At 61.2% G+C, this 18,486-nt stretch overlaps 1 protein-coding gene across 2 annotated transcripts; it reads right to left on the bottom strand.

The window, feature by feature from the left end:
* Positions 1-69: 69 nt before the first annotated feature.
* SEMA6B (semaphorin 6B) lies at positions 70-17,733 on the bottom strand. 2 transcript variants are annotated; one of them, XM_072357608.1, is made up of 17 exons: positions 17,636-17,733; positions 6,642-6,778; positions 6,401-6,530; positions 5,994-6,054; positions 5,841-5,903; positions 5,346-5,447; positions 5,092-5,182; positions 4,869-4,988; positions 4,689-4,777; positions 4,375-4,592; positions 4,150-4,281; positions 3,678-3,827; positions 3,040-3,234; positions 2,531-2,671; positions 2,353-2,430; positions 2,091-2,149; positions 70-2,011 (listed from the first exon to the last, which is right to left on the bottom strand). In XM_072357608.1, exons 2-17 carry the CDS (start codon positions 6,742-6,744, stop codon positions 1,041-1,043), a joined length of 2,703 nt encoding a protein of 900 aa, XP_072213709.1. In that variant the 5' UTR covers positions 6,745-6,778; positions 17,636-17,733; the 3' UTR covers positions 70-1,040. The 2 variants fall into 2 exon arrangements, with proteins under 2 accessions (XP_072213709.1, XP_072213708.1); XM_072357607.1 differs by lacking the exon at positions 17,636-17,733 and having other exon boundaries at positions 6,642-7,881.
* Positions 17,734-18,486: the final 753 nt, after the last annotated feature.

Genomic DNA, 18,486 nt, shown 5'->3' with positions numbered 1-18,486 from the left:
CAGGCTCTGCTGCAGCAGGGACCGCTCTGCCTCTCCACATGGCACAGCACTGGAGGCGGTGGTGGGGAGGAATCACCTCTTGTAAACAGAAGTTTATTGCGGGGCTCCGGGGTTATACAGAGACGTTACCGCTGTCGCATGCATGAACGGCCCCGGGGCGATGGGGTGCCCGCGGTGCCCCGGCACCCTATTTACAGCATGGGACCAATTGCCCTCCACCCTGCAGCCAGGGTGCTGAGCACCTGCAGCGCCCACATCCCTCCACCCAGCCCTGCGGTCCTGCAGAGCCCTACTGCCCCTCGTGCCTCCTGCAATTGGGGCAGGGGTGGCGCTGAAAGGGCACCTTTTGCCAGCAGAGAGTGGGTTTGGTGGGACCCCGGCCCTCTGTATCCCAGTGCCCAGCTGTGCTTTCAAGGAGAGGGGAGTGGAGTGCTGGGATCTTGGTGGGAGCAGAGGTGTTGGGGGATAGATGACAGCTCCCCGCTGGCACTGGGTGGGGGTAGTGGAGATTTTGCCCAGTCCTTGGCAGATGACGCACCCTGATGGCATCCTTTGCTGGGTGCTGTCCTGGCTGGGTGTTCCGAGGGTGCTGGCAGCACCCACACACCTAAAGGTGCCCAGGCACAGCCAGTGGGGCTGAGGGGCTCTGGGCAGAGAGCACTGCTTCGCTCTATGCCAGCTGTGCCCATGTCTGTGTGCCCATCCTGCTGCCTCCCAGGGAGTCCCGCCCAGGGCGCAGCAGTCCCTGGGTCCAGCCTGGGGAAGAGACCAGACAGACAGACACTTAGAGCCTGTGCAAAGCAGCCGGAGCCTGGGGCACTGCCCCGTGCCAGCCGGGGACAGCAGGGACCTGTGCAGCTCCAGGAGCAGGAGGGGAAAACCTCAAACCCTTCCCATGGGAACCCAGGGGCTGCTAATCCCCCATGCAGCATCTCAGCCCCATCCCCATCCCCACAGAGCTGGAGCACCGTGCCACGGCACAGCGGAGTAAAGCGTCCACGGTGGCAGCACCTGTGGGTGCCGAGCCAGGCGGTGAGCTCCTATTTGCCCGAGGGAGTCCGCTCCATGCCATAGCGCAGGAGGTGGTGCAGGTCCGTGAGTGCACGGGGGGGCCCCGCACCGGGTGCCCGTGGGGCCGTGCCGTGCTGCCCATAGCCACCTGCCGGCGCTTCGCCGCTGTTAAATGTGTGGTTCCTCTTGAGGTGGGCACCGGGGCGTTGGGTGCCGTTGTTGGCGTTGAAGTTCAGCTGCTCAGGGTGCCACGGCGGCCCCTCCACAAAGTCCCCCCCTTCCCCACCAGGAGCCGAAACCACGCGCCGGCGGTCAGGGCTGGGACGTGGGGTGCCCCCAAAGTCGCCGTAGGAGCTCCGGGGTGGACGGCGGGCACCAGCAGGGGGGTGCTGCCGTGTGCGGGGACCCTCGTGGTGGTCCCGTCCCCAGTGCCCGTCACCTGAGGAGTCACTGAGTTCAGCCTCCAGCTCCTGATCCACCAGGATGGCGTGGCAGGAGAGGGGCATGCCGCGGGCAGAGCGGCCGGCACCGGTGTGCAGCCGCGTGCCGCTGGCACCAGGGTCCCGCAGCGCCGCGTTGATGATGTTGTGGCTCTGCTCCCAGCTGCAGTTCTGGAGGGCACCAGGGCAGCGCTTCTGCTGCAGCGGGGTTTGCTCCGGCGTAGGCAGGACGCCCGAGTCCAGGTCGTGTTGGTTTGCCTTGCCAAGCTCCTTGGGCCATCCGTTGGGCATCAGTGGGGCCAGCAGTGCGCCGGGCTGCCCACCACGCGCTCGCCGCTCGCCCAACCGGCTGACGCTCACCACCGACTCGCTGTGTGCCAGGATGGTCTCCTTGTCCTTGCGCCTTGCCAGCTCCTTGCGGTCCCGGTGGCCAATGAACCAACACACGCTGAAGCCGGAGATAACGGCGCCGATGACGAAGGCGGCCACCGAGGAGATGACCAGCAGGTTCACCGACACCAGCCCATCCGGCTCGTCCACGAAGCTCTCCGTCACCAGCCCTGGGTGAAGGCAGTGGGGCTCAGGGGACAGCTGTGACATGCCACGTGTCCCTGGGTCCCATCCCTGTCCCACACTCACCCTCGCACTCGCCCAGGTGCGATGTGCTGCCACCAGAGATGTCCTGCTCGAAAGCTGTCCTGTCGGGGAGTGCAAAAAAGAGGGGGTCAGCCAGCATCCGACAGCCTCCCAGCATGATGCAGCTGGTGAGGAGTCTGTTGGGTCTCCGTGGTGAGAGGAATTGGAGGAGCTGATGTGGCTCAGAGTTCACATCAAGGGACTGATGTGAACCCAAGATCCCTGTGTTGCTCCCAAAGAGTCCACCCAGCCCAGCCAGCATTACCTGGGGCTGGGCTCCAGGAATACACAGGAGCCCTCAGGTGTCCAGCCACAGTACGGGTCCCGGCTCCCAAGGCAGCTCCTGGCAAGGAGCAGAGAGGTCAGGAAACCCCCAGCCCCCAAAAGGGACCCTGGCCCAGCACTGCAATCCCTCTCGCAAGCCCTGCCCTCTTGGCACTCACTTCATGCAGCCTGAATGCTGCTGGCAGCGAGCCACGGGCACCCTGGCCACACAGGGGGGGAAGGCCAGCAGCAGGGATCCAGCTGCCTTGTCCAGCTCCAGGCCCAGGAGTTTCCGCTCGTCCTCTGTGTCCCGGCCACATCTGGGGATGGAGCAGAGCTCAGTATGGCCCCAGCTCCCGTCCCCATCTGCCCTGGTGCAGGCTGGTCCAGAGAAGGGAGCTCATCCGTTGCCTCTGTCCCATCCACACATCCACCCCACTGATCCCACCATCCATCTATCCCTTGCATCTTTCTGATCTGTTCCTTCCATCCATCCATCCATCCATCCATCCATCCATCCATCCATCCATCCATCCACCCATCCAATCCACATCCATCCATCCATCCATCCATCCATCCATCCATCCATCCATCCATCCATCCATCCATCCATCCATCCATCCACTCATCCAATCCACATCCATCCATCCACCCACCCACCAACCTCCCTCTCCCCACCCCAGCCCACCTCCCAGGCTGGTAGGTCTCAAACTCCTCCAGGAAGATGCTCTGGCTGCCGGGGGGTGCAGGTGTGGGGCTGTTGGTGGCATTGGGATGGATGAGGAACTTGAGGATGGTGCCTGTGCTGGAGCCCAGGAAGACCACAGTGTGGTTGCCCCATGGTCCTGCTGCGTTGTCTACCACAATTTTGCGGAGCTGGTACCTGCATAGCATGAGCAGAGCAGGGTGTTGGGGCCAGCAGGAGGGGCCCCCATCCCCACATCCCTGCCCCTGTCCCCTGCAGCCCCATCTGCAGCCCTGCATGTTGTCCTGCTGGCTGGAGGCTGTGGCCCGAGAGCTCAGCTTGATTAATTCCCCATCAAACAGCAATTAAGGCAGATTTAATTAGGATGAGACAATCTCAGCTGCAAAGTTGATGACATTTATCAGGTCTCATGGCGCTCTCCCATGCAGGGGCAGTGCTGGAGGCACAGCAACGTGCTGAGGCACAGCAGCGCAAGCCATGCACATGGATGGGCACAGCTGTGTGCGGCCGTGCATGCACATACACACATGCACCCCAAAAGCACCCACTCTCCTGCATTGCTTTGTGCTGGGGGTCCCTCTGCAGCCTTTCCAGGCCCCCATCCTACCCCCAAAACTCACCGACTCATCGTGCGGATAATCCAGGGCACGTTGCCCAGGGATGGCACCGCTTCATCCATCAACGGGTGCGTCTTCACAAAGGTGAGGATCTCATCGGGGAAGGTGCTGGAGGAGTTGTAGCGCATCCCCGGGGCCGCGCAGCACCCGGGTCTGACACCACAGCACGGCAAAGCTCAGCACTGCCACGACGTGGCTGAGCCCTGCCCCACTTCTGTCCCAGTCCTGTCTCCAGCTCTGGTGTCACCATTCCAATCTCTACCCCCACATCACATCCTGACATCCCCATCCCCAGCCGGGTTGGATCGAAGGACATCCAAAAGTCCCTCCCAACTCCTCCAAATCTATCATTCTAGATCCCCACCACCAGCTTTGGTCACTCCCATCCCTGCCCCTCTCCCCACCTCCATCTCCAACCCCTTTCCTGCCTGTCCCCTGCCCCCATCCCCGCTGTCCCCATGGGTCACTCACTCACCTGGGTTTTGGCACCATGTCCTCAGGTACGGCTGTCCAGATGGACTCAGGTGATTTCTGCTCCCGGAAGCGCCCCTCGAAGACAGCAGCCACTTGGGTCATGTCAAAGGCACACACAGCCGAGCCGGGGATGCTGGGGAGATGCAGTGTGGTGTGAACACCGCAGCCTACCCCCCATATCCTCACCCCTATGGGGTATTCCCCAGCCCAGCTCTATGGGGCCAACCTGTTGGTGGGTGTGGAGAAGACAGCGAGCACCACGGGGCGCCCGTTGAGCTCCAGGATATCTGTCACAGCATGGATGACGTTGAAGTAAAAGTGTGAATCACCCGGCACGGAGCAGTTGAGCCGAGCCTTGAGGAAGGACGTCCACTGCTTCTCCAGCACACGCTGGGATCCCCCCATGTCATTCTTGCACACCCGAGCCACTCGAGACACAACCACCTGCAAAGGATGCCCGTCACCACCCAGCAGGGACACAGGGACAGCCCCCATCCCAGGTGTCCCTTAGGATCGGGTCATCACTGGGACCTCTCCAACCTTCTCCAGGTAGTTGAACTCCATGGCGATCTCACGGAAGAAGAAGTAGACGTGGCTCCTCCACTCCACCGCGTGCACAAAGTAGGGCTCTGCAGGGACAGCGGTGGGGTCAGGGCTGCCCCAGGACAGGGCAGAAGGGGACAGGGAGCACATGAGACATGCACACCACACTGGAAGCACCTTTGAACCACTTGGAGTCGTGTTTAACAGTGCGTAGGGTTGGGCTGTCCCCCAGGCTGCGGTAGATGACGGCATCAATGGCCAGGAAATCTGTCACCGTGGCTGTGAAGAGCATCCCCCCTGCAAGGGAGACACAAGTGTGGGCATGGGGATGGAGGCAGAACCCAGGGAGCACCTGGAAGAGCAGTGCCCAACCGGTGGTCCCCACTGTGTCAGCACTGACCTGTGAACAGTGCCACGTTGGCGTGCTTGGGGTCGTAGGGACACCGTGCCATGCCGCTGATATTGTCCCCAACGGGCTCCAGTGTGTCCATCTGCAGAGGGCAACACAGGGCTGTCAGCATGGCCAGGGGGTGCCATGCCAGGCAGCGGGGTCTGGGTGGTGGCAGGAAACCCCAAAAGGGACACGTTGTCCTCTGCGAAGCTCCTGTCCCTGTTGACACCCGCCAGCCCCCATCCCAGCAGCAGGGGACTCACGCTGTAGTTGGCACAGATGGGGTTGAAGGCGTTGGTGCCACACACGAAGAGCAGGTTCTGGTTCCGTACCAGCATCACCTTGATGAAGTTTCGGCACTCTGCCTGTGCCAGTAAGAGGGGGCTGTCAGCTTCTGCATCCACTCCCCAGCACCAGCCCCAAAAACAGCCCCAGGGAGAGGAGAGGGGTCTCCTCTGCCCCCCTCACCACAAGAGGCTGGGCTGGGGGTGGGGGGGGGGAGGGGGGCAGCCCCAGGGGGCACGGACGGGACCTGGAAATTGGATTTCTTGCAGATTATGAGATGTGTCTGTTCTGATCAACGGGCCAGAAATAATTAATTACAAACCCAATTATACCAGCGTCCAATAAATCACAGTTGACACAAGCGTTGGCAGGGAGCCGAGAGGCACAGGGTGACACACACTGGGGGACGGTGACACGTGACGTGGGAGGCAGGAGGGTGAGGGGGGCTCACAGGGTATGGACCCCCCCCATACCTCGTGTTTCCCCTTCATCCGGCAGATGCTGATGTCGTGTTGGTTTGACCTCCAAGTCAGCTTCTGTGGGGGCAGAAAAACCCAACGTGGGGCCAGGACAGACCCCCCCCAGCCACCCAGTGTCCCCATAAGAGCCCAGGGGTCAGCCCTTACCCGGTGATAGCGCATCTCGCTGCCAGCAGTGGGCTCCAGGCTCACACGGTAGACGTTGTCCCTGCAGGGATGATATGGATGTCACCACCTTATGGGTGTCTGAGGACACCTCAGGGATGTGCCCTGTAGTGTGGGACTGTGGGCTCTGTGCTCAGCCCATCTACCCCATGGGAATGGGGTGCAGTGGGCAGTGAGCCTCTCTGGGGCTCAGCCAGCCCAGAGACCCCCAGGATACAGAAGTGGGATGCCCAACAGCACCCTGCTGTGAGATTGGGGTGTCCAAACTCCAAAGCTGGGGAAGACTTTTAGGTGCCAGGGGGGGCTTGGGACAGGAAGCAGGGTCCCTCCCAAATGATGGAGCCCAAGGGGATGTGTGGGGTGCAGAGGTTGGGGACCACGTTTCACACCTGTCTCCAACGAAGAGGGTCCTGTTGACCTTGAGGATGCGCTGGATATTGAGGCGCTCAGTGCCACCACCCTCAGGGCTGCCTGGCCGGCTGCTGCCATGACCCACAAACACAGCGTAGTGTTTCACATCTGGGGACACAGAAACAGCATCACACACAGCCCCATGGCCAGCCAGGACCCTGCTCACAGAGCACCCCAAGTCCCCCCCCAGCCCCTCTCTGCACCTCCCCAGGCACTCACAGTCCTCGTTGGCCACGGCGATGGGGCTGGGCTCCTCGGGGAAGGTGCCGTGAGCCGTCCTCTCTGCTGTGAGCAGGAGCAGCAGGACGAGGGGGGGCCACATTGTCTCCCCTGGTGCAGGCAGGCGCCCACAGCACCTGCAGATGGGGGAGAGGTGGGATGGGGCAGCACCCGGCTTCCTCCCTTCTATGCTCCCCAAACCAGTGTTCATGGGGTGCCTCATTGAGGCTGGAGACCCTGGGGGGACCCCTGAAGTGAAGGGTGAGGGTCCAGGATGCTGGGGTTGGGCTGGAACCAGCAGCCAGCAGTGTGGGACCAGGGGTGTGCCTGGGAGATGGGGGAAGTGAGTCCTTCCCCTGCTGAAGAATTCCAAATATGCTGGGAAAAGCAGATCCAACGCCCTCCTCGAGCTGTTCCCAGAGCCTGCACAGCTCTGCATGGGAGCTACTGGGTACAAACTGGGTACAAACTGGGTATAAACTGGGTATAAACTGGGTACAAACTGTGTGCAACCTGGGCTCCAGGACAGCTGCAGGGCCATGGAGATGGGGACGTGGGGATGAGGACATGGGGATATACAGACAGGAAACCCCCATTACAGCCCTGTAGCTGCTACTTGCCTTCTCCCTGTCCAAAATTCAATCACACCATCTTGGATAATCAGTGGGGAAGTGGTGGTGTAGAAATAAGCCCCACACAAACCCCTTCCCAGCAGCACAGCCATGCTGTCACCTCTGTCACCAACCCCCACTGTGTGCCTGTGGGTGACACGGCGTGGGGCAGGGCTGGGTAATTAACAGGAGGGAATTGAATTGATTCTCAGTCTGGTGAGGGCAGTGAGTGGGGATGTGGGTGCCATCGAACCGTCGCCCTCCTCTGCATTGGAGTGAGGGAGGGTGACATTGTGGGGGGTTAAGGGACACAGGCACCACAGCTGCTCCAGTGCTGACCCAGACCTCATCCCAAACCCCTCCACAGTGTCAGAGCCTCTGGATAAGACCCAGTTCTGCATCCCGTGGCACTCTGTGCAGTGTCATATCCTGGGTGAGAGCTGGCACCATCCCTATCCCTCTCAACTCTGGGGACACCAGACCCAAGGCTGCTATGGGTCCCCTCTCTGACCCCCCCCCCAAGGAGAGCTCTCCATTTACCTACAGCTTTAGGAGCTGCTGGGACCTCTCATGCAGCCTCAGTTCCCCCCCTTCCACTGCCCATTGCCTCCTGTTGCCACGCAGCCACTCTCCCAGTGGGATTTGGGGCATGGGGACCCTCAGGAGCTCCATGCCACTGACCCCGGTGGCTGTAACCCAGCTGGGGGGCTCCGGTGTCACCGTCCCCCGGGCGCTCAGCAGTGATAGTGAGCGGGTGCCCAGCACAGTCGGGGTAACCCGAGCCTCCGGCTGCATAAATGCCTCCAATTGTGAGGGTGAAGAAAAGGCAATGGCTGAGAGGGGCCGGGGAGGAGGGGGCTGGCGGCGAGCGGGGGGCACAATGGAGAACAGGGCCCCATTGATGGAGGAGGAGGAGAAGGGGGAGAGGAGCGGGGATGGCCGCTGGGAGCTGAGGGGAAACTGAGGCAGTGAGAGGGGGTACCCCTACATTGGAGTGGGGTTGGGGTCCCTGTTAGGAGCTTTGAGATGGAGTTGGGGGGTGGGAAATGAGGATGGCTGCGACCCAGAGCTGCTGAACAACCACGAGCAAGTTGTCCCCGTGCTGTGCCTCAGTTTCCCCATTTGATAGCATGCCCGGTGCCAGGCACCACCCATCTGCACCCACAGCCTCGGGGGGGGCTGATGCCTCACCCCATCACTCCCCACCCCTTCCAGCATCCCCTCAGCACTGAAGCATGGCGGGGTGGGGAAGGGGAGGGGTAGCTCTGCAGCTTTGCCCCCACCCTGGAGGTGACTGCATGCTCCCACTGCCATCCCTTTAGGGACAACACCGACTCCATCCCTTCAACCCCTTGGTTTGGGTTGGGGTGAGTGTGTGTGTGTTTGGGGGGGGTGAATGCTTCCCTCCCAGGGATGGGATCCCCTCACCACAGCACCACAGCACCCCGCACCCCCTGCTATGCAAACCTGAGCTCCGCTGCCACCGCTGTCCCCACTGCTGCAAGAGGGTCCCCCTGGAAGCTCCGGCAGAGCTGGGTGCATGTCTGGAGCCTGAGAGCCTCTCAGCTGTCACTCTGTCAACCCTCCTCTCCCCCCACCCCCATGGGACCCCCATGGGACGGGGCCCGAGCCCCCCGCGCCAGGTGGGAAGGTAGAGCTGATGTCACCGTAACCGGAGCCGGCACCGCCGCAGCTGTCACCAACTGGAACCGCTTTGAGTCCGGGTTGTTGCCCCCCCCAGACCCCTCCTAACCAACCAACCCAGAGCGTCTCCTCCTCAAGGGTGCCACCACCACAATGGGTTACAGTGGGGGGATCCCAAAACTGGGACATAGGACTCCTCAGGGTGGTGGCACCACGGTGGGTATGTTACCCCAAAGCACACTATGGGGGGGGGGGGGGTTGGGGGTGTCATCCCAATATCTCCATGGTGTCCCTTTCCATACGGCTAATGCTGGGTTTTATTTGATGTTTAGGCTAATTTTCTTTACAAAGTAACTAATGCCAATAAGCAATCAGCACAAATCACTATAGAGAGGCAGCAATTAGATATGTTAATGAGGCCCCTTACAAGCGGCAGCATAAGGAAATGCTGACAACATGAAAACCCAGCACGGGGAGGGTGGGGGGGCACAGGGTCTGACCCCCCCCTGGTGCTGCACTGAGGGACGCAGTGCCCATCAGATTGCATTTGGGGGTCAAAATGGGGTTGGGGTGCAGAGCCTGGAGAGCCTGCAGTGCAGCCCAGCTGCTGCTGCCATGCAGCCATGAGGGCCACCGGCCCCAGTTGGTGGTGGTGGTGGGGAGGGGGGGGAAAGGAGGGGGGGGGGTCACCCCCACAGGTTTCCGTCCCGCCAATGCTTTGCTTGCTGCCTGGTGGGTTCGGGTGGCAGAGGCAGGAAGCAGCTGTCCCTGCGGATGGAGCAAATGTCACCGCGGCCACCTGGCACCACACACCACCCCCAGCCCCCCCCCCCCCCAGCAAACAACCTCCCCCCCTACCGGGGCCTGCGGGTGTTCAGAGCCTCCAAGAGGGTGCCAAGAGGATATCTCCCCCCTCACCATCAGTGGGACATCAAGGAGGGGGGGGGGGGGGTGCCACCACCAACACTGCCATTTACCTTTGGGTGCTTCCGCGGCCACGTCCCCATCAGCTCAGCTGTCCCCCCCCCTTCTCTTTGCCCCCCCCTGGGATTGGGCTCCGGTTACCGGCTCTGCTTACAGCTGCTGCTTATAGCCCCCCCCCAGCACCCCCTGCCTGCCGCCTGCCCTGCTCTGGGATCCTGTGTTCATTGAGGTTGCTTTGTCCCCATCACCCCCAGCAGGATGGACGTCACCCTCCCCCCCTTGCGCTGTCACCCACCTTTGGGTGCACACGAGGTGCCACCGACAGCCAGCGCTGGCGGCCGGCCAGAGCTGTGTCAATTTGCATATTAAATATGTCCCATCTGCATATTAAGGATCATTTCCTATTTAGGAGGCGTCTCGCTTCGCACCGAAAATAAACCCCCACGGTGGGCACGGGGTGGGCGGCACCATGGGGGTGCTGGGGCTGAACCCCCCCCACTCTACAGCAGCTCCTCATCCCTTGTCCCATGCATGCATCCTCTGCCCATGAAGCTCCCCTCAAGGCACGTGCCCTCCCCTTGTCCCCAAAGGTCCTCACTCCTCCTTGGTCCCCTTTGACCCCAAAATCACACAAATCCCACTTGTGCCCCCCTGTAGCTCCCTAGCTTCATCCTCTACCACCCCCTGCTGCCCCCAGCCTTGTGGCCCTGTGACCACTGAGAAGTGCAGTAGCCATGGTGGCAACCTGGGGATGGGGTCTGCCTTTGGCAATGGGACCCCATGGCAACCAGCATGCAAAGCCTCAGAGCTGAATGAGCACCCTACACTACCAAACGCGTTTAACCTCAGCTCCAACTGGGCACCCTACGATACCAACCCCATGTTTAACCCCAGCTCCAAGCAACATCCCTACAATAACACCTCTGTTCCCACAGACTGCTCCAGGTGCCAACCCTACAACAACAAAGCACAGCCCTGTCATTAAGAAACCACCTCACAACGTTGCTTTAAGGGATGGGAACACAACACTTAGGAGGAACCCTAAAGCCACTCCAGCCCTAAGAAAGCAGCCCTACAACACAAACCTGCAGGTCCCAGCAGGACAAGAGGAGGCGGTGGGGAGGGAGAGCAGCTCGGTCCATCCGCCGTCTCATTTTCTTAAGCCTTAATAAAAGTTTATTTGTTGTTGTTGTTGTTTTTATTTCCTCTTTAAGTCTCCCCCGCATCTCCGCCGTGCCGGGATGTGCTTGGCTGCTTTGCTCTGCTTGGGAAAATGTTACCTTTAATTGCTCCAAGCTCAGGCACCAGCGCCTTGATTTGAAATTTCTATGCTTCAACCAACTGTTTTCTAGTCAAATAAGATGAAATAGCCGCTGTGTGCCAGGGTCAGCGCGGGGAGAGAGGGCAAAGGGACCACAGTGCCCAGCCACACAGTCCCCTTGAGGTGCTGGTGGCCCCCAGGACCCTATATGGGTCTTCATTTCACATCCTCCCTCCTCACCTCCTTGCCCTCAGACATGGCATGGAATGGCACTGCATGGCTCAGAATGGCATGGTATGGCTTACCATGGCTCAGAATGGCATGGCACAGCTCAGAATGGCACAACATGGCATAGAATGGCACAGCACAGCTCAGCACAGCTCAGAATGGCATAGAATGGCACAGCACAACTCAGAATGGCACAGCACAGCTCAGAATGGCACAACATGGCATAGAATGGCATGGCACAGCTCAGCGCAGCTCAGAATGGCACAGCATGGCATAGAATAGCACAGCACAGCTCAGAATGGCACAACATGGCACAGAATGGCACAGCACAGCTCAGAATGGCACAACATGGCATAGAATGGCACAGCACAGCTCAGCACAGCTCAGAATGGCACAGTATGGCACAGAATGGCACAGCACAGCTCAGAATGGCACAACATGGCACAGAATGGCACAGCATAGCTCAGAATGGCACAACATGGCATAGAATGGCACAGCACAGCTCAGCACAGCTCAGAATGGCATAGAATGGCATAGAATGGCACAGCACAGCTCAGAATGGCACAACATGGCACAGAATGGCACAGCATAGCTCAGAATGGCACAACATGGCATAGAATGGCACAGCACAGCTCAGCACAGCTCAGAATAGCACAGCATGGCATAGAATGGCACAGCACAGCTCAGAATGGCACAGCATGGCACAGAATGGCACAGCACAGCTCAGAATGGCACAGCATGGCATAGAATGGCACAGCACAGCTCAGCACAGCTCAGAATGGCACAGCACAGCTCAGCTCCTCAGGAGGGATGCATGCACCTGCTGCAACCAACGTGTGGGCAGTGTTGTGCAAGTGCAGCCTTCACATGGCCACCACCTCCTCCTCTTCCTCCTCCTCCTGGCAGGCTGCAGGCTTGCTGCTATGACCCAGCTCCATCCCACTTTGCATTTCCCATCACCATCTCCATCAGCTGAATGAACCACCGGACGGCAGCCAAAGAGAGGGGAGAGCTGGGAGCCACCATGGGTAACCCTGACCCACTCCTTGTGACCGACCCCCCCCCCACTCCAACCCACATAGACACCAGGACAGCCCCATCCCCATGATGTGGGCTGCACTGTAGCAGAGCTGCGGTCGGGCTGGGGGCTGCAGGATGCTGCTGGTGGGGAACAAAGGGCCATTGTTTGCACTCTGTGCCCCTGCCTGTGCGCTCGCCGGAAGGTCAGGTGCTTCCTCACCACCCCGAAATAGCGCCTTGTTCTGCTGCCATGGTGGGTGGGAATGGGGGAAGGAGAAGAGCTCCCCATCCTAAAGCCAGATTTGAGGACAGCTCTGTCACTGCCATCACCCAATGAGTGGGCAAGGGGGGGGGGGCTGTACAAGCCCTGCTGCAGTGCTCCCAGCTGGAAGGTGACAGAGCCCCACAGCCCCCACCTTGGGATATGGGGTCCCTGTCCCCACCGTGGTGCAGAGCAGATGTGCACTTGGAGGCAGATGTGTTGCTAAGGGCCCAGGAGTGAGCAGAGAAGCAGGGGGGGGGGAAGAGTATTGATTCGTGCTTCCGGGGGAGGAACTGTTCAAAAGCAGAAAGAGCTTAGAGGGGCTTTCAAAGGGCTGGGGAGGTGGTGTGGGGTCTGTGCAGGTGTTGGTGTGTGCACTGCTGTCACACGTGTGTGTGTGTGTGTGTGTGCAGGTGTTGTGGTGTGAGCACTGGTGTGTGCACACCGGGCTGCTGCTTGCATGCAGGTGTCAGTGTGCGTGCATGCAATGGGCAGCAGGAGCCGTGTGCACAGCAGTGGGAAGGGTGTTTGCACACAGGGCCTCTGCGTGTGCACGGGTGTGGGTGGTGTGCTGGGTGTTGGGCAAGCAGGGGGATGTACATGGTGTAAGTGGGTGTGTGGTGCCATCATGTGTGTGTGTAGGTGTGTGTGCACACAGGTATGTGCACGCAAGCATGTGCCCAAGCGTGTGTGTGCAAACATGTTCGCATGTGTGCAGCTGCATGCAGGTGTATGTATGTGTTTGTGCATACGTGTGCATGCATGAGCAGGGTGTGTGCATGCATGTGTGTGCAGGTACATGCACACATATGTGTGCTTGTGTGCATGCATACAAATGTGGATGCATGCACGTGTGTGCAAGTTACAGGGGGCCATGCAATGCTCCTGTGTGTGTGTGCATGCTCTGACCAATGGCTCTGAAAGAAGCATCGTTCAGGGGAGGGGGGGCTGCAGTGGATCAGATGCATTTCCTCCTACCACCACTACCACCCCAAGCACCTTGGGATCCCAGCTCAGCTCTGCTGGATGGCCCTCAGCCACCAGCAGCCATGGGGCTATTCACAGCACTGACCTCACACCACTGAGATAACTCCAAAAGGTGAAATGAAGGGTATGGCACAGCAGGTGCCGGGCAGCTGCCGGGTTATTTGCAGCACAGCACTCCCTACCTGCTGCTGGGACAGGACCAGCCCACACTGCATGGGGACAATCCCCATCCTGGCCTTTCCCATCACCTTTGGACCGCTCCCTGATTTCCCCTGGTTGGAGGTGACAAATGGGGCACAGCTCTGTCCCACCACCCAGACCTGAGCTGGATCTGACCTCACCAGGCTGCTGGGTGCTCACTGTAGGAGCAGTGCTCCTTCCTGCCCACCCATCCCAGCTGCTCTTCCAGGGACCACCATCACCCCAGGATCCATTCGGCACCAAACGCGGTGCTACGGGCGATACGGGCACACCCAACCCTAAGCTCTGCTGCTGGGTTTGATGGGATTATCCCCGTAGGCAGGATTACATGGGGAAGAGCCAAGGATTAGCAACGGCGCATCAGCACGCTGCATCCACGGCCGCTGTCAGCCCCGGTGCCAGCCCACCACACTGTACTGGGATGAACTGGGACAGAGTGGAGACAGGCAGACCCTGAGTCCCACCATGGGGACCCTTTGGGGTCCGGTGGTGGCTGCCACCTGCTGCGTAATTAACGGCAGCCGCTCCTGGGAGCTGCAAGCAGAGATGAGAAGGATCTTCTTCTTTTAATTTGACAAAATTGTAATTAAATAGGGAGTAAAATCCCTTTAGCACAATCCGGCCCCACTGGGAATCTCCTCCGCTCCAGACGATCCTTCTCCTTCTCCATCCCATTGCACTAAAGGGAACCAAACCCCCATTTGGTTCTTTTGGGGGCTGTTGCCGAGGCTTGGAGCTACAGGGGGTGCCAGAGATGGGCAGGAGGTACCCAGAGCCACCCAGTGCCTTGGGATGATGGGAACAACAAATAAACCTCCCACATACCCAGCACAGATTAAGCAGGAGGAGAGGCCGAGCATGGCGCACCATCACAGCCCACACCCCCAAAACAACCCCCAAAACACAGCAACTGAGCCCCACTGCACAGCTGCACCCACAGCCCGGCCACGGCGCAGCTCAGCCCATTGAAAAACAGCGTCCAAGCTGGCAGCTTTAATTAAAAACCTGAGGCTGCGAGCGTGGCCAGCACTGCAGCACAGCTCTGCACTGAGCTCCGGCACCTTCACAGCACGGCACAGAGCTCACCATGGGGAGGGGGCACAGTGAGGAGGGGGCACAGTGAGGAGGGGGCACAGCACAGCCCCCCCCCAGGCAGCAGCGCAGCTGAACACGGAGTGATGCTCATAGTACATAACACCAGCAAAACCACGGTGTGCAGCTCATACAGAGCACGGCACAGGGATGGTGACATCCAGGCTGGCTTGTCACCTCCCACCCCATGACTTGAGGTCCTATGGTGCAGAGCTGCTGAGCCCCATGGGGGTGAGGGGCAGTGTACATCCCTGCAGCCCCGCACTGGGGATGCATGCACCCCCATGACCGTGCACCCAGCCCAGCCCCGTGCTCACGCTCCTGCACAGCTCTCCCCATCACAGCACGGCCGCGGGGCACGGCAGCACGGTCCTGTTGTTGGCATTCATCAGGCACGAGCCGAGCGGCACCCGGAGCTATCAGGGGCTAATTTGGTCATATCCCTTTGTTTATGGGAACGGCCGCCCTGAGCAAAACCATCTTCTGCCAAACAGCTCCCAGCACCCGGCAGGATCAGCACCCATAGCACAGAGGGAAGTGGAACCCCAGGAGCCCCCCAAGCCCTATGGCCTCAAGATCAACCCACCTCCCACCCCCTCAAGTAGGACGGTGTGCAGCCCACCCCCCCCTCCTCCATACACACCACCTCCGAACGCGGCAGCCACGTGCCCCGGTGACAGCAGTGACCCAGTTCCCACGTCACCCCGCAGCCGCCTGCACCCCTCTGCATGGGGCTCAGCACCTTGTCCTGCCCCCCCCCCCTTACCCCTCCTGCACTGGGTGCGATAGAGATGGCAGCACTGGGGGTCACATTCTGCACCAGAGCCAAGCAGGGCTGCAATGGACCACGGGGTACTGGGGTGCAGGGGGGGTTGGGGGGGCAGGAGTGCTTGCTTTGTCCTCATCTCCTTAAGCTACAGCTGCAAGAAGGTGGCGGGGGGGTCACCTACCTGTCCATCCCCCCCCTCCTCCAGGCTGTGCTTTGGGTGGAGGGGAAATCGAGGCAGAGAGGATGGCACCGTTCATCCAAGGTCACCCCGAGCCAACAGCTCAGCCCAGCCCTGCTCCCCTGAGGGCACTGCCCCCCCCCCCCCCAACACAGCCCAAACAGGACCAGCTCTCCCCACCCCTCCTCCATTCCCTACTTGATTTGGGGCAGGAAGGTGCTCAGGACCCCCCCACCGCAATTGACATGGATGATGCAGGAGGAAAGGAGGCCAGGCCTAGGCTGGGGGGGCACTGGGGGGGGGGCATGCTGTGGGCAGGATGCCCATGGTGACAGCAAGGAGGGTGACAGGGCAGGATTTGGGCCAAGCTCAGCACAACCCACATTATTTTGGGGTTACATCACCAAAATCCATCTGAATAGTGCAGAGTCCCCGAGGAGATGACAGCCCCCCCCCCCCACAGCCCCTGAATGGGGATGTTCAGCTGTGCTCCAACATGGGGAGTGCCAGCACCCTCAGCACATATGGGGTGACCCTATGGGGTGTCATTCCCCCCCCACACCACAGTGGGAACAAGGAATTAAAGTTACAGTTCCAGGGAGACAGTGCATGGCACCCCAGTTCTCTGGGGGGGGCTCTGTCACCTCTGGGCCCGTGGGCTGTTTGGGGGACAAAGCACTTCCTACACCCCCCCCAATCTGAGCCCTCATTGCTTCCCTCTGCTGTCCTGCCCCACTGCAGCCCCCCCACCACAATCCCTCCAGCTGAGAGCAAATGGGGTGGGGGCCTACATCAACCCCCCCATTCCTGCCCCAATACTCCACATCCCAGCTGCTTCTTATAGGGTGGCGGAGCCCTATGAAACAGGGAACCCTCCCCATCCTATCTGCTTCTTTTCCACCCCCCCAACCCCCCCCGGTTTGGGAGTGTCCTCCATCCCCTCCATCTCTGGCCCCCCAAGGGCTCAGCACATTGCATTCCGGGGCTGGGGGGGGGGGGGTCATGATGCAGGGTTGGGGTGATGAAATGAGATGAGGGGATGCTGGATGATGCTGTGTTCAGGATTCAGTGTGGCTGGGGGGCAAGGGGGGGGGGATCCAGGGTGTGGGAAGGACATAGGGGTGCTGGGCAGGGGGAGGTGGTTATGGGACCATGGGATCAGGGGGTGGGGGGTGCAGGATGGGGATGCTGGGGGGGGGTAGATCATAATGCTGGGGGGTAGAGCAAGGTGCTGGGGGGGGGCAGCGGGGTGAAAGATGAGGGTGATAGGAGAGTCTCCATGGTGCGGGGGGGGGGGGAATAGAGGTGTGGGGGGGTGGAGGTGCGGAGGATACCCGAAGGATGCGGGGGTAGGGAGGGGGGATCGCAGGGTGGGGATGGGGGAGCGGAGGGACACGGCGGTGAGGAGGGGGTTAGAGGAGAGCGGGGAGGGGGGTTGGGGAGTGGGGCCGGGGTGCGGGGGGGGGGACCCTCCAGCCGTGACCCTTCAAGGTTCCTCCTGCTCCGCCCGGAGAGCCGCTAACAAAAGCGCCGCTTCCCAATGCAGCAGCAGCAGCAGCCGGGAGGGGGGGAGGGCCTTGTCGGGGGGGTGGGGGGTGGTGGGAAACGACACATTTTCCCCTTTTTTTCGCCCCCTTCTTCCCAATGTCCCAATCGCAGGGTGAAGCCCCCCCCCCCCCCTCCCCTCCTCACACCGGCAGCCCCCGGCGGGAGGGGGAAACTTCGCACCGATTCGGATGGAGATGGGGTGGGGGAGGACAACCGCATCAATGGGGTGGGAGGTGGGGGTGGCGAGGGGGCACCGGCCGCGCTCTTACCTTTAGATCCGGGGGTCGGGGGGGTGGGGGGGGGGCACCGCACACCTGCGCCCGGCGGCAGCGCGGCTCCGCTCGGCCCGGCCCCGCTCCGCTCCGCACCGTGCGCGCCGCCGCGGCGGGAGGCGCCGGGGCCACCGGAGCCCGTGGTGGGGCGGGGCTGCGAGCGAATCTTGGGGGGGGGGGGCGGCCGCGGCCGGAGCCGGGTCCGGGCCCGCGCCCGCCCGGCAGCTGCGGCTGCAGCAGGGCCGCTCCGGCAGCGCACGGCGCTGGAGATACAGCGGAGCTGCCGCTCCTGCCCCCCGCCCACCCCCCACCCCCTTCTCGCCCTGCCCCCGCCCCAGGACGCCCCCCGCCCCCGGCCCGGCCCCTGCTCGCCTCGGCCCCCTCCCGGTAGAACGGCATCGCGCCCTCCTCGCCGTGCCCCGGTTCGGGGGATGTGGGGCTGTACCCCCCCTCTGCCTCAGTTTCCTCTTGCATCAGTCCACCCCCCATCCCTCGCACCTCAAAAAGGCTCAGCCTTGCTTTGTCCTTCCTCCTCATCCTCACACCCCCCACCCCGTTCCCCATCCCCAGGACCCTACCCACAACCCTCAGTTTCCCCGTGCACAAAGTGCCTCATCCCCCTTCCTTGGCTGCATCCCCTGCATAGGGGGCTCAATGCCACCCTACTGCCCAGGGGGGCTGCTTGTGCACACTGGGGTGGGAGGACACTCCAGCAAGGTGGGACCCCCAGAATGTGTACCCAAAGCCTCCAGGTGGGGACATGGCTGGAGGAGGAGGGGGTTCAGTTTCATGTATTCAATGATTTAACACCAGACGAGCATCATATTCCCCTCCACCATCTGCTTCCC

This window comes from Excalfactoria chinensis, chromosome 26 (genome assembly GCF_039878825.1).
Source record: "Excalfactoria chinensis isolate bCotChi1 chromosome 26, bCotChi1.hap2, whole genome shotgun sequence".
In the NCBI taxonomy this organism is placed as follows: Eukaryota; Metazoa; Chordata; class Aves; order Galliformes; family Phasianidae; genus Excalfactoria; species Excalfactoria chinensis.
Note: the sequence above shows the minus strand (reverse complement) of the source record. Positions and strands in the feature narration are given on the sequence as shown.

What these genes read in the sequence shown, in the direction of transcription:
- SEMA6B (XM_072357607.1), bottom strand. Translation starts at nt 7,182, where the DNA reads ATGGCCCTGCAGCTGTCCTGGAGCCCAGGTTGCACACAGTTTGTACCC. An exon ending in CAACGTGGCACTGTTCACAG is followed by an intron (nt 4,989 to 5,091) that starts GTCAGTGCTGAC and finishes TCTCCCTTGCAG; the next exon opens with GGGGGATGCTCTTCACAGCC. An exon ending in CAGCATTCAGGCTGCATGAA is followed by an intron (nt 2,431 to 2,530) that starts GTGAGTGCCAAG and finishes GCTCCTTGCCAG; the next exon opens with GAGCTGCCTTGGGAGCCGGG.